The sequence below is a fragment of the Lineus longissimus genome, chromosome 19 (genome assembly GCF_910592395.1).
Source record: "Lineus longissimus chromosome 19, tnLinLong1.2, whole genome shotgun sequence".
In the NCBI taxonomy this organism is placed as follows: Eukaryota; Metazoa; Nemertea; class Pilidiophora; order Heteronemertea; family Lineidae; genus Lineus; species Lineus longissimus.
In genome coordinates, this window is record NC_088326.1 from 9,957,936 (window position 1) to 9,974,099 (window position 16,164).

The window sequence follows — 16,164 nt, forward strand, 5'->3', positions numbered from 1 at the left end:
ATGTGTACGTACGTTTAGGTTATGGTACACTCGTCGTTGACGTCAACAAGCAAAAAAAAAATACATTGCTATGAAAATTCATTGAACGAATCAGACGCATTTGAAATTCTATGAAGAAAGCATTACTTACCTGGATTCATAGTACTGGGCTTCAGGCCTTCGCACCGTTTATACAGCGGTAATTAACGCAAGACTTTCAAAACAACAATGGACTGAGAGTAACACCAGTTTTTATTGCAATTTCGTCTCCTGGCTACATGCCATCAAATGTCATGACGAAACATTTCTGCTGTGGCGCTAATGGCTTTTGACAATGTTTGAAGTATATAAGTAAATATTTTAAAATGCTTGCATTTACATGTACTTTTAAATGATGCGGGTTCTGCATTTAAAAGGTTAAGTAGTCAGTCAGACGCAGTCCACTATCGTCAGATATTATGTTAACTACAATTATCTTGTTTACTCGTTCCAAAATTGCTTTTAGCGGAATATAAAACTTTGACAAACTAATAAACGTCATTAATGCATTTTTCTGGACCTCGACATTTGCTCTGTACAAGAAATTGGTTTCAAAGGAGGTGATCGAAGTCCTTCCTAAATGTATTTCAGATAAGTCTATTGGATAATGCTTTTGTCGTAATACAGGTCGTTTGACCCAGTAAAAAAGAATGGTCTCGCTCCGAAATTAAACATTTCTCCGCTTGAAAATCAAGACTAGATTCTTATAAGATTGCTGGTGAAGACCTTTTTCAGTTTCGTGTATATCTGTGTGCATGTATGTATACATTCGTTGCGAATGATAAGCTATTTTAACAAAATGAATATTACATGAGTCTTGCAACGAATGTACACATGCATACAAAACTGAATATCATCTAAATGTAAACCAAGAATTTTATCAGGATTTTTAACCTTGGAGGGCTTTAAACATTGAGTACATGCGAAGATGACGTTTAACCATCGGGTGTATGTAAGAAGTTGCAATCAAAATATCATCAACTTGTCATTTAATCGATGCATTAACTAGATTTTGCCGGTGTGACGGGGATAGTAGTCCTAGGGCTGATAGTCCGTGTAACAATAGCCCGCATTGCTAAATGTTTTGGTTAGGGTTAGCGGTACAATAGATCATGCTGTTTAATTGGTCAAATACAATGCTACCGGACTATGACTCCAGGGGGACTATATCCGCTGTCACACCGGTTCTCGATCGCATTTTTTAACGAAGTCTTGTATTTATCCGTGTTTAATTGAAATCCAAAATGTCTTCTAACAAAATTGGATTCATCCGTACAGCACAATCGATGTTTTCTTTAAGATAGATAGATAGATATTTGTTACTCCCAAATTTTGGGAAGATTAAAAATTCAGTACAAGACAGTTTAAATACATTAATAGATCAGTCGTGTATAATATAATATGAGTGAAAACAGTCTAGAAGTTAACTTTCAGCAGCTGAAGCCATGCGGTGGGAGTCGCACCCCGGAATGCAATAGTCTGCGCGATGAAGCAGACCGAAGAGCGCGTGTCCGCTATTCCTTCTGCGCCATCGTTTCCTGATCTTACACAGGCAAAAGTTTCCGTCTACGGATAGTTGATGTTGATTAATCATGAACGTTCCATCCATGGGCCATCCATGGATAGTTTATCTCCATCAGCTATCCATGGCTGGCCCTCGTAGATGGAACGTCCATGGGCTGTCAGTGGATAGTTGATGGAATCCGTTATAGAATCTTTGAAGGAATACAGGTAAACTCGGCCAATTTATTTTTATTTTCCATATGTTTGAATACTGTCACTCTTTGATGCTTTACATATTGTTCTGTGGCCCATCTTGAGTGTTTCGTTTTGGATTTACCAGTTGTAAAATGTTGTTTGTGATAATCATGAACGTTCAATCTATGGACCTTGGTGGACGGAACGTCCGTGGGACGTCAACTATCCGTGGACGGACACTTTTGCCTGTGTAGTTAGGACATTAACATGGGTAACTAGTTATCTTACAAGCATATTGCAATGTTGCACCTGTTTGTGTACACGAAACTGAATAAAATAAACATGTAATAGCTAAGAATCTAAAAATCATAGCGCTAATCAACCTGGGCACACGCGTTTGTGAGGTGAATGTTGCTTTTGTTAACTTTATTAACCCAGTCAGTCGATGGTATCAGACGTACCGGAGGCGTTTTCCGTATGCAACATCATTCGGATATTGAAAGATGATCTTTTGTTTGTTTGTAATCCCAGTGGAGACGGTAATGTAAGAGGCTTACGATCTGTGAGATCGTTTTGACGGTGGATTTGTGTTTCTTTCATTGGAAACAATGATTTTTTAATCGGATGAACACGCGTGTGGAATCGGTAAATTCTCACGGTGTTGAATGCGATTCATCGTAATCTGTGGTAGTGCTAAGCTGAAAAGAAAATCGTGTCCCTTAGATCATCATATCAGAGGGAGTCAACGAAAGAAAACACAGAAAGAATTTCAGCCTTGCCCACATATGACGAAAGTCCAAATGATATTCTTATACGATCCTTAGGCCTAATTTCAACATCTAAAATAAGAATCTTGAAATGATATTGTCCGTGTGCATGACTATAGAAGAAACTAAATAACATCTTAATTGTGAATCCTGTCGGGACCACATCTTGACCAGCAGGTCGAACAATGAGATAGCCGTTCACGCAGTCAGCTTCTCCTTAACGTGTTTAATGCGTGTCACGATGCCCAGCAATGCGGAAACGACAATCCTCAATTCTGCACATTCCCTGTTTTGAGCATGCACTGACGCGGATGGTTATATCAGTTTAAGCACACACGGCTAGCGGATAAGTGATATGAAGGATAATTGTGCATGATATTGACAAACCAATCAGTTGACCTTCAATTTGAACCTATCTTCTAGTTTCTTGACTTGAATGTGTTGTCAAGCGCACAAAGTTGAATGGTGGACCAATTACTGTGGAGTAGAAATTTTTTGCAGCATATATGATTTCCGCGTATGGCGAACGATTGCAGTTTCGATGTTCTCGTTTTGCGACACAAGTGTAGGAGTTCTCTACATAATAATTCCCTTGATACCACACGCAGGTGATAGCTGTCGAAATGACTATTAAACTTAAATATGGAATTATGATACAATTTCATGCTCCAAGAATATTTTCCTTTCTGACTTAATATGGGCTTCATACACTATTTCAGGTATTTTATTGAGTTAAACAATATATTGATTACACACTCTTTGCAGTATCCTTGACGAGTTGGGCGCTTCTACTGAAAATATAGTGCCGCTGCAAATGAACACATGCAATAAATTAGCCATTTTCATGAACGAAGTACAATTTTCGGGGGGTAAATCTTTCTATTCATTAGTTACCTTGTTTCCATTCTTCTTTAAGAAGTGTTGTGCAATCTGAAGATAGAGGTTTGCCTCATTATCCGCCGCACTCTTGTTACTTTCGCTGGCGCTCGTCTCCCCGAACGGATTTGCGAACGGGTTGCTTGATCCTCCGAAGGGGTTCCCTGAGCCCCCGAATGGATTACCGCTGAAGTTCTTCCCGAATAGATCCCATGGCGACTTATCCATATTTTGTTTCGGTCCAGAGGAATATGGTCGTGGTCCCCAGTCAGTCAATACGTCCATCTGAAAATACAAAAGGTATGCAAAGTACATGTATGATGCTTTCTAATCAATACTTCGGCATGATTCGCCTGCATCATAAATGGGGTGTACCAAACAAGTCAACCGCTTTTTGACAAGTATTTTCACAGCGATATATTTCCAGAATTCATTGAAAAATTGCACAGAGATTAATAACCCCAGGACATCATCAAAAGGTCTGCTAAAATAGAAATCTGTTGCAAACAATGCGAGTACAAATGTAGTTGTTGGCGCCGATGATGTCAGCAATATGGCTGATTTCCATCTAACCAGTGAGATTTGCTCTCGTCTCGTCATGGGTACATTGAGGTTGCACTGAGGTGCCATTACCACCGGTAGATAGCCAAATGCATCTAGTTTCTTTATTTGATGGGAAAACATGAGGTCATCTCGGCGTCCCCACTGTGTGTAGTGCAACCTGAACTGCAAGTGAACCGTGCTCAATATGTAACGGCTACCGCTCTCTCCATCATCACCGAAAATATGTGCCGGTGCCGGTGTGACAGCGGATATAGTCCCCCTGGAGTTATAGTCCGGTAGCATTGTATTTGACCAATTAAGCAGCATGATCTATTGTACCGCTAACCCTAACGAAAACATTTAGCAATGCAGGCTATTGTTACACGGACTATCAGCCCTAGGACTACTCTCCCCGCCACACCGGTCTTGCGAGGTCGTTTCAATGAAAAAGACGCACGCCGCATTTTTGCCCCAATGTATCCTCGAAAATAACAGCTACCGATTCGAACCATCATCAGTAGTACTCGAACGCCTGGAATCAGTATGTGCTGCAGTTTGAAAAGTTTGTGTACGGCGATTGATAATAAAAATTACGACATCTGTACATGGATGATTAGATAACAAGATAAGGAAGAAGAAAAAAAGATAAAAATGCGGCAGATTCACCGGGAGACGAACCCGTGACCTGCCGATCCACAGTCAAACACTCTTAGCGCTGAACCGGCAAGGCTTTCATGCTGAAATGGAGTTTTTATTCGCCTCTTATATGCGGTATGCAAACGAGCGCGCAGCAATTGTGACAAGGTCGCGCAGGTGGCAGAGTGATTAACCGAAATAGTTCCAAGTAATCGTATATTTCGATAGTTGTACAGATTTGTCTCAACATATCGTATTTATATATCTCAGTGATATAAAATATTATCTTTGCAGTTGATTTAACGTTTGAATGACCTTTTTTAAAACGTTTTTAAAAATCAAGGTCAGCAGGGTCAATCGATGAATGGTTTTGAAAGACTCCGGCAGGGTCAAAAGAAATACATTGAATTGTCAAATTCAAACAGCATGTAAAAAAAGCAATATCATCATAGCTGTGCAATGTGACCTTCAACATGTCAGGAATTCGCATCTGTCAATCAGTGTCAGTCTAAAAAATAGCGTAATTCGCAAATAACAATATTTGCCACAAATAATAATCGCGAAAAGTTGTTTTTGATTGCATAAAAAACGAGTGGTACTCCGTCCTCCAAAATAAATATCAAAATTGAATCTGACAAAACGAAAACTAAACCATCTGATCATATATCACATTTAGTATTGTGATAGTGTTACTTGTCATACATCTTTCAAAAACACCAGCTGCGCTTCTACTTTCATTCAAGGCCGGCTACTCTGCCTGTTTTTCTGCTCGTCTAGAAGCGACTTAAGCCATCTATTTATTCATCTTATGTCCTGATGGGTTTTTGACGGAAATAGCTGATCGAGAAGATCACCTTCCTGTGTCAAGAATGTGTTCGTGAAGGAGACTTGCAATAAATGCTCTTCATGGCACTGCCAAGCTTTACACCTTTGTAAATTACGATAGATTGCTATGTTTTTCTGTCCGTCTAGAAGCGACACAAGTCGTCCTTTTATTCACCTTATGTATCAATCGATATGCCCTGATGGGTTGGCATGTGAACTCGGTTTTTGACGGAAATAACTCGTCGAGGAGATCACCTTCCTGTGTCAAGAAAGTTTTCGTGAAGGAGACTTGCAATAAATGCTCTCCAAGGCACTGCCAAGCTTTACACCTTTGTGAATTACGATAGATTGCTATTTATTCTATTTCACTGTGCACACAATAATCATCGGTTTGGCCAGGAGCCCTATCTGATAGATCTTTGTGACGAGACGGAAGATTACAGGCGTGTAGATTCATCAGGCAATCACATTCCACCAGGCAAAAAGTTGTACGATTTGCCATCTTTGAACATCAAGAACAAAGCACGAGACGGTGTGAAATTGATTGCACAAACTGCTTGGCAAATTTGTGCATCAATGTCGTGCTCAGTTGACAAAACCAAAACAAGGAATTATCAAATCTCACATCCCAAGGTTCTTGCAAAGAACCTTTTTATTGATTAATTATGATATAATACTTAAGAATCACATGATAAATCACTTAAAATCTCCGAACTCAAAAGATCAATGATATTCTCAGATCATTTTCAAATAGTGCGAAAGCATATGTGATTATTGATCCAAAAGTGATTTTTAATTAAAAGCCTATATTGTCTGAATGTGGCACTTAATAGTGCTGACTAATTGTTATATCATTGACTACTTGTTCTGTTATAATTTTGTTTACAGTATCATTCGTGTAATAAAATGTATAATAATTCTCAGACAATGGTACGGGGCAAAATCGAAATATTTCCTGGTTTCGAGTATCAAAAAGCACTTCTCCCTCAGCCGTCATGATGAGCTATACAATTAACTTAACTTCAGACGTGTCTCCTTTAATTGGACAAGGTCTACCTTCTATATCTTGTAGACAAACAGAGAAATCAAGTCATTGACAAAACCGTATGGCCCTGACGTCCTAGATCAATGCGCCGCCTATTATTCGTTTTAACGGCCGGCTAACATTCAACCTGATACAGTAGAACACGTGCAAACATCTCGGTGTAGAAGTTTAAAGTGTCCTAGGATAGAATGTCCGGGAAACAAATGATTCTATTATGCGCTTCAATCTCTGAGATATTGACGGTCAGGGTCTCTATAGAACCATATTGCAGAATACAATAGGGCCGGACACTTTTTCAAGGGGGGCATTGGTTACTGTTACACCGGCCGTTTTGGTCTTACAAACAAAACAGTCCCTCCGAAGTGTTGTGTCAAATATTGGTTCACGTGTCAAACTCGCAGACGACCTCGGCATTGACGACATGAAAATCAACATATCATACCAGTACAATACATTGGCCAACACTTTTAAAAATATATATCATGAGGAGTGAGCGTGTGCGTCGAATCGTCGTTGGCATTTGTTGCTTCTTCAGTCATAACACTCTGATGAATGGCGGGATGTTATTGCCCGGGTGGGGTTTATACCCATTAGCAGATGATGAAGTATGGAGTTAAGAAGGTCATTGATGGTAGTGGTCACGACAAAGACATTGTCACTTGATCCTCCCTCAAAAAAAAAAACATGAAAAAGCAACTGCATGTCAGCTGCATGGTTGGCATAGGCACAGCAGACGAACATTTGCAGATAGTGAGGCAGTCAATTGGGACAGTCACCGATGTTAGTGATCAGAAACAGGGAACAGAAAACCCACATAGCTTCATATGACTAAGTATTGCACGGCTCGGCAGAGACAGGCGGAGAGGCGCGCAACGTCCTTCGGTGACCTGTCTATTATGACGTCTTGAATTATTGAGGTGGTGTCAGTTGACTAAAATACTTTAGCCAACTTAAAAAAAATCTTGTAAATATTGGTATCACTCTTATTACTTGACTGAAATTTTCAGTCAAGTAATTTCAGTCAAGTAATAAGAGTGATACCAATATTTACAAGATTCTTTGTAGGAAAATCGATGAAAAGGCACCTTAAAGAGCTTGTTTTTTGGGAAAGCTTTAAGCGCAGCTTTTAAGCAATGTTCTGCCTCTACCAGATGATAGATGAGAGGAGAGGAATGCCATTGGTCGTGGCGGCAGAACAATCGCAGATTACTCCGACAAGAAAAAGCAAACTTTTGAAAATATGCCTTGGTGTACTCTCGTGATGACCAGGGTTCAGCCGGACGACCAGACAGCAAAAAATGCATTGTGTTAACGAAAACTGCCGGTGATTTAATAGACATCAGATTATGGATTTAGGAATTATGGAGGTCGTTGATGTCAGAGCCAACAAAACATAATCTTATTGAGTATATCAAAGCATTGTGTCCGTGAGTAAAAATAAACAAAACATCGCCATCAAGGGCATGCTGAAGTGCAGCTTTTAAGCATTAAATATCTTTCGCTTAGCAGATGATGGAGGAGGAAAAAGAATGTTATTGATGGCAAAGGCCAAGGCAAATATAAAATAAGCCATAAAGTAAAAAAATTAACAAGAATAGAGTAGATACAAAAAATAAACGTGAGTGATTTAGAGATATATATGATCATGCGCTCCACGGTTAAACGAGGGTGACTTTGATGGATAAGCTATAATGCGGTCCATTATCAAACGAGGCCGAATATGATGAATTACGTTGTAAATATGAAATTTGATGTCCATTAGATGATGGGTAGGGAAATAAGGCCATGACCCCAAGTCTAAAACCCCTGTTGACTAAGAAGCCACACCTTTATTCTGATGATTTCTTTTTATATCGTCACTAAAACCGAGGTTAAACATTAAAGGGTACTTCGCACGACCAGCGATATTGCCATTGTTTTAAAAAACAGCTTAGTCTTCTTCGAAAAAGTATAAGTTTCATGAAAACCAAGTTTCAAAAAAGATAAAAACTATGTTTGCTTCCGATCCATCAGTATAACCTTGTTGTATAGAAGAAGGTTTTACTGAAACTAAGTCTGTTTACCTCGTCTCTAACCCAACCTCTCCCCAGAAGAACCATGCGCGCCATGCTGTATGTGGAGACGAAACTATATGGATTGGAAACTAGGTTTTATAAGACATAACCTAGTCTTTTTAAATAAAAACTAGGTATTGATGAAGACATGTATATAACCTGGTTTTATTCAACAAAACCAAGTTTTATTCTACGAAACTAAGTTTTTATTGAAGAAGCATAGGTTTGATTTTTAAAAACATAGTGGTTTTTATTTTTTAAAAACCTATGCTTCTCCCATAAAAACCTTGTTTCAGTGAATAAAACGTGTGGTTTTCTTTAAAAAAAACTAAGTTTTGAATGCAGAAAACAGGTTTTCTTCAATAAAACTAGGTTTTCTTGGACACACGGCTTGCCATATACGCATACCATCGTGCACTAATCTTTACAAGATCTAAAGATTCGTTTTAGATTTTTAGTTAAGATCTTTGACCGGAATCTTACATAATCTTGTAACTATCGTTCAAGCGTGTACGAAACTGAAATAATTAATAGATTATCATACGAATCTTCTCGGGACCTTTGGAGGCTATGCCATCGGGTAGGACAAAGCGGGATTACTCGAATAAGATTTTGTAACGGTAAAAAATCAGAAAAATGTAAATGCATTCTGACTGCTTGAGCAAATGGAGAAGACCAAAATCGATTCTTTCGGTAAATGATCGAGTGGAGAAGAGGGAATGTCCAATATGGCGGAACACGATCACATGATCACTTAAAATAAATTGTCGTAAAAATACTACAATGTACTTTAGATGGGCTGTGGAAAGGTTAGGGAAATCCTAGTTCGGATCTTTCAATTGGATGGATCAGGAGTTATCAGGAATTATAAGTTTATTGGCGATGACACCTGTATAATCAGTATTTCATATACTTGTGCATTACAACAATTGTACAGCATATGCATCATCGTCACCATTAGCATGTCCTACTGCCATATAGAAAGCCTGCGTGGGTTGGGGACATATTTTTTTAAATCCCTGGCCTTTAGCGAACTGTTATAAAATGAACTGGTCCGTTCCAGATGATTGATCTAGACATGGAAATACGAGCCACAGCAGAAAATAAACACTGAAATAACGTGGAACGACTAGAGTCGATACACATCATGCTATTTTCAATGTTTTCATTTCGAGGTCTCATCATGATCAGGTGGAGCAAGGCAATCCCGCTCGTCGCAGAGAGAAAATAAGTGATGATTTCGGGAATGTATCGAATGTGTGACGTCCATCAAACTGATTAACCTTTGATAAACCCAGGCGTAATTTGTCCTCCTTGACTAAACATAATGTCCATTATCTGATCTTCGCCTCATTTACAAACGACAGCGGAGATGTATCAGAAATGGTCGTCTGTCCTTAAGAACACTCGCATATAATGCATTTGTCTCTAAACTGATCTTGCGCGAGCGTCTCACAGTGCCCGTTGTGACAACGAATACAGAATTAGCCCCGTTAGCCAGAACCAGCGAAGATCTGGCACGTAGCACGATGAAAAAAAGTGTCTTCCAAATGTCTTCTACATAGAGAAGCTCTCTTCGATTATACTCTCATTTTTTACAGCGATCACACTTTCAGTAGTTCATGACCGGGACCGATTTTCCCGAGGAACTACAACTACAAACGGCGCAATATGTCTTGGAACATCCTCTGCTTTGCCGTGGTTTGCTGCTTTTTTGTCAGAGGATATTAGCATATAAATGACTTCTTGGCGCAAAAGCAGAGCGGCGGTATCTTTGCGGCTAAAAAAGTGAAACACACAACCGCGCGTGCGCCTTACCAGTATTTTTGTGTATATTTGAAGTCCTCATCAGGGACTTTATATTTGGTTTTCTTTCCGTATGTTATTTTTTCATAAACAGGGTCTGGTTGTTCAAAACAAATGTCGTCACAACGCTTGCATTAACTTAACTCGCCGATATCTCCTTCAGTTGAGCATTTAATTAGATTTAACGCTAAGTTAAGTAAACGCCATATCGTTAGTGACACAACTTGTTTTCAACGACCAGGCCCAGAGCTAACCGTTAATGAAAGATTAATTTAGTGATAAGTGTATTGATTGTGAAAGAGGAGTTAAAGCTTGAAAAGTGACAATATTAACGCTTCTTTTCTTCATCAAGTAAGCCAGTGCGACCGCCTTATATCAATTACAATTCTCCGTATCATTTCCCTATAGCTTTACATCACTTTGATTTTTTTCTCGATGATTAGTTAATGACCTCTAATTGACCGAATTGGTAAAATAGACAACAAGAAAAAAATGAATTTCACAGGTTGATTCTTTAGTAGAGTCTAAAGTTTAAAACTATTCATGGGGAAAATATGAACATAAAACAATATTTTGTGTAGTCAAAGTTACATTAAATTTTTTATTTGATAATGTAGGAAAAGAAAACGGAAATTGAAATGATCTTGAACGCGGAAGTGAATTTAATAGAAAGCGAGAAGAACTTGAGCTCAATATTGTGTCACGGAAGGGAATTTAATAGAAAGCGAGAAGAACTTGAGCTCAATATTGTGTCACGGTTATTGTCTGATGAGTGAATATTTGTATATTGGTCAATTGTAAAAATGCGCAGACTGAGTAAGACCATGTATATTTCGTCAATCACACTTTCAAATCGGGAAGAATTCACTCGCGAGATATTCGCGCGAATTGAAGTCGTATCCACCCGTTGGTACACTGCGTTAACACTCTTTGTAATTTTCCGCTAGTTTGCTGCTCGTGTTAAAATGTTAAAATATAAGTACGATTTCAGCAGGTTTTTTCCAATGATATTTGAATACTTTCGTCAAATAACTTTAATGGAAACTCTTCTCGGACCACTCGAACGCCATTTGAGTTCAAGTCGTTTTCGTTAAGTGTTAATCACTCGTCTTAGTATGTCGGAGTGATATGCAAACAAAATAGGGTATCCTGTATACAATTTTGATTGAAATGGCTTTCTGTCAAAACTCAACCTCAAATCAAGAATCCATTAAAATCTCAAAGTTTGAGGGGACTTAGACGAACTTTCTCGTCTCATGTAAGAAGATAATAACAGTGTAGCGAATTTGATCCCGGCTTAAGGATGGATGGCAATAAAGTGTGACAGAATGGCAGACGCTCTAGCCTTATTTTCAGTTCGTGGTTTATTGCGATGTGGACGAGATCTTTTCAACTTGAATGAATATTTTCACAAATGTTCCTTCAAACTGTGCTCAAAATATGTTTTACATTTCTACCCATGATTCGCTTATTGAATATTTTGCATCTTATGACCCGGTATTGCTTCAAAGATTAGCCACAACGCTTTTCAATATGTTTTTTTTCATATTGCTAAGCGCGCTGATTGGATCAATGCCAGCTCAATTTCAACATGGCGCCTTTATTAACCAATCAGAAGGCTTGTTACATTAAGATACGAGAGTAGGGCTTTGATGACGGTACTACTGAAATCACTCTCCGTGATCAAGATATTATTGCAACAATAAGTCAATTGCCTGCACTGCGAATTAACCCATGTTTCAAGGTAGCAGCAACGTGCCTTAGCACCTCTTTTTTACAATCACTTCGACTGTAAATAGTACGAGCAAATTGTTTGAATATGTTAACCAAAGGCATTGAAAACTATAAAGAAATGCTCGTCTGGTTTTGATTTCAGTTTTAAGGAATGCGCGGCGTTTTACTGCAGAATGTTTGTTCTTTTTCTGGTTCATTAGCTAGCTATTTTTTTCTGAACGTGTTTGATGCTTTTCCAATTTGTTTCAGTTCTCAGATAGTAGAAGAACGCTTTTGTCGTTATTTTCAGTACGCACAAATCCTAGAGCGAAAGACCTTTCCCGCCACGTGAGTGCACGCCGGGTGTGAATATATTTGTAAGTTTTCACAAGAAATATAGAGTCAGCGAACGAGTCTACAGTCTTCAAATACTGGGTTTCAGTGAATCATTCTTTTGCTTTTTTGTAATTGAATGTAAACATGAATTCTAAACAGACCACTTTACGTTGGTGAGACAACTCACCGAACATTAGTTTTCAACTTAATAAAACAAGACACATATCTCAATCTTATTCTAGACATGCAATGCACACAAGTACATCATCTATCAGTTTTAACAAAACAATTCCCCACGGAAATAAAAATGCAATACTGCAATATAAGGAAACTCTCGCGAATCCGCCTCGCGCCTCAGGGGAATCATCAACATGCATGTTCCGGCTTATAGTTTTTCGTCACAACGCCTGATTTGTGATAGACGTTCGTGTTTCGATTCCACCCTATTGCATACAGAATACCGTGCATTTGTAATAGCGTTGCGTACAAGGGAGAACTTGGAGCCTAATTTGGAAATTATCTATTGTCATTCTGAAGATCGGATGTAGCAGCTGCCAACCTTATCAGTGGGTAATGAAGATTGGCGTAAAAATATTATCCAATTTGTCTTCGATCAAAATTCAGGTATTTTTGGTACATGTAACTTTTAGACGGATAATTTTGTTCTGCACTTTTCAATTAGAGAGTTCATAACGTCTATATCCTATTTCCGGTCGTAGGAGGCAAATAAGAACTTGGGCTCTATCTATATGATCATTTTTTTTCTCTGGTACTACCCTGTCCGGAATTGGCGTGTTCGAATGTTGATTTACTTTGACGCTGCAGGTTTGGGGCATGTTATATCGGCATTCTTGACACTAGAGGCGCTGATTTCGTTCCATACAACGCCTCTAGTACTAGGAAGTTGCCACCATCTTGAAAAGCAGTACCGCGGGTATAGAAATGGAAATATTTTTTTAATTTGCAAAGAGCATCACAACTAAGCCCGCGAAAATGATTGCCCTACGCTGGATTTATAGTTCTCCATCCCCTTAAAACCCACCAGAAAGTGTCGGGTTTTATTTATGAAGATCATATTTTGTGACTTTTTTGATAAAATAAAACGTTTTTTGAGAGAAAATGACACTAATTCGGCCTGAATAAGACTTACAGTCTGAACTGGTGACGCAGTATTTATGACGTAGGGTTATCAGACTCCTGAATCTCAGTATGCCGATATCCAAGATGGCGGCAATTGATCAATTCCAGTGTCTGAATTTTTTCAATTTCGGCACTGTGCGAGTTCGGTTATATCGGCTGGTTTTGACGAGGATAAACTGGCTTCTAGTGCTGTCACACATCCATCAGCTGTTCGGTTCGTGCTCATGCGAATTTCAAATAAACAACTTTAGACACGTCGGGGGTCAGGGTTGGTGCGTTAAAAAATTGGATCAGTTTTGAATTCCTGAGTCGCCCTAGACGAACTCCAGGCGTCGAATCGATAGTGTTGCCACAGACCTTTCTTCTGACACCGGTTTGGACAGGTTGTGTCGTTCAAGAGTTGGCTGATGATAGCCAATTGAATAAACATTTCTCTAGAGTCTCGGCTTAGGGAGGGGGTGGAGCAACATGATGCATTCCTACATGGCGCGCCCAAACGAGCTCGATCAGTTTATAGACTTTAATTATCAGTAGAATGCACTTTATCTTGAGTTCATACAACGAGTTATGGATCAAAATATACACTAGGGGCGGCTGTTGAATTTAATCAACCTTGTCAGCCGGTAATTTAAGGTTCTCTAGAACATTATGTAATTACCAATCTGTAAAAAGCAATAGAGTTTTAGAGAAAACAAAAGGGTTCCAAGTATGTGCCATACACATGATCATTTTTTTGTAAGTGTATGTTAATTAATCCCCCCCCCCCCCCATTATGATTCCTGCCCTAGCTCTGTCTGCCCAAAACGCCTATTCAGCGGACACTGCCTCCAGTCTTGCCTATGAGCGCTCAGCGCCTTCTCGGATCAGCGGGCACTGTCTTCTTTATCCTATGAGGGGTGCCCTAAACGCCTTCTCTGATCAGCGGACACTGTCGTCTGTCTGGCCAATGAAGGATGCCCTCAGTGCACGCCTTCAGCTAGCATCGATCTGCTAAGGTCCGAGTGAATGAAGTTGAATATCCAATGCAAAACCACTCTTCAACGATAATGAGTCTCCCTGGAGTGCTGTCTCTGACTTATATTAGTGTTGATATAGTTCGATCAATTAGGACTTAATTGAAGGGAAGGTACTAGATTTGCCTCTGAGAATAAGACCTATAGCCAACTCAAAATATGAAAGGTGATCTCTGCATGACAGATTGTCTGACGGCGCACGTCCGGAGCCGCAAGCGAATGTCCTACCTGCCTTTCACACACTCAGCGCTTGGAGGTCCAGACAGTATGATACGTATTAAATCAAGCGCCTGGCTGATGGTAGGGTTAGCAGTAGGGGAAGACTGTGCAGTCGACTGATGATGATCATTTTCCATTACCCTAACAGTTTTGTCGCCTTCCTTACGATGATCAAATCAAGTGGAATGATCGACCCTCGCACAGATAATTGAACAGTGAGGAGTCACATCTCGTTCGACTCTCATTGTGTACAAAGTGACGGACGATGACAGTTCGTCTGAATGTTTTTGGCTATGGTAAAAAGATGGGTGAGACCGAGTAGTGTATATGTCATTGCTATTGCGATGACATAACTCTAAAGCCCGTAGGACACTAGCCGCCAACTTCGGCGTTCACAGGCGTTTTTTGCCGCAAGAGTCCTGAACGCCTGAAAAATCCCTAGTCTGCTATGAACGGCGTCGGCGAACGCGAATTGCCGCGACTTGCCGCAACTAAACGCCAAGTATCTAACATGTTTGATTTTTGACGCGTGTCGCCGCGTTTGAACGCAAGAAGAAGCCAGGTGTGCTACGGATTGCCGCCTGAATTGGCGTCGGCGGCGAGGCTATGGCCAATCAGTATGCGTCTTGATGTCACATGATTTCAAAATGGCAGCCTAAAGTGGCGGAAAAAACGCTACTGGACGCCGATTCTGGGCAGGTGTGCTCTGACCGGGATCCACTGGCCGCCAACTTCGGCGTCGAGAGGCGTCAGCTAAACGCTTCTTGTCGCCAAAGTTGGCGGCTAGTGTGATGCGGGCTTAAGGCCTATAAGGTTTTGGATCTGCATGATATGACGCTCGGGTCGACGTGCGTGGATTCAGCGATTCAAAGATTAGGAAACCAAGAAAAGAGGTTATCCACGAAATAAGGCAACTTTAAACGTCGTTGAGATTAACGCAGAAACTAAAAAAAAGAATAAGGTGTGCTATCGTCGAATGCCAATAAACCTCAGTAGGCAGATGCCCCTGTTATTACTTCTCTGGTAATTTATTAAGTTATTGATTTATATGTTTGCCTGACAGCTATAATTACACCATGCGGTAGCCACACGTCCATATCACTAAACCTAATTGAGGGTTAATCAGGTTTATTAGTGCCGCACATGCAGCCCTGACTGGTAAATGAATTTGTGGTGGGGGCTTGTGGAGCACGCGCCGCATATCACACAAAATATTGACAACATAATTACAAGGCATGGCATTGTGGACACAGATAGAGTACGAATCAGTGATTCTCCAATGCAGACATAACATTCAACCATATTCTCTTGGTAATTAGTCACTGCGAACTATACATTGCGATCGCGCAGTGTAATCGGACTGAAAGTGGCCCAGGCCACATATTCGTACTTACGTTTGGGAACATCTACACAAAACACTTCGTTTAAAACCAAACAGTTTTTGATAACTAAGTCCTAATGTATCACTTTAACCA

The 16,164-nt window shown here is 39.9% G+C and overlaps 1 protein-coding gene across 2 annotated transcripts in view; it reads right to left on the minus strand.

Moving 5' to 3' along the window:
- The window catches only part of LOC135503153 (probable G-protein coupled receptor 139), a 169,195-nt gene that overhangs the window by 54,066 nt on the left and 98,965 nt on the right, over positions 1-16,164 (minus strand). For both annotated transcript variants that reach the window (XM_064796544.1, XM_064796543.1), the window contains exon 2: positions 3,378-3,644. In XM_064796544.1, the coding sequence (XP_064652614.1) occupies positions 3,378-3,644 (267 nt within the window). The remainder of the gene's footprint in view (positions 1-3,377; positions 3,645-16,164) is intronic.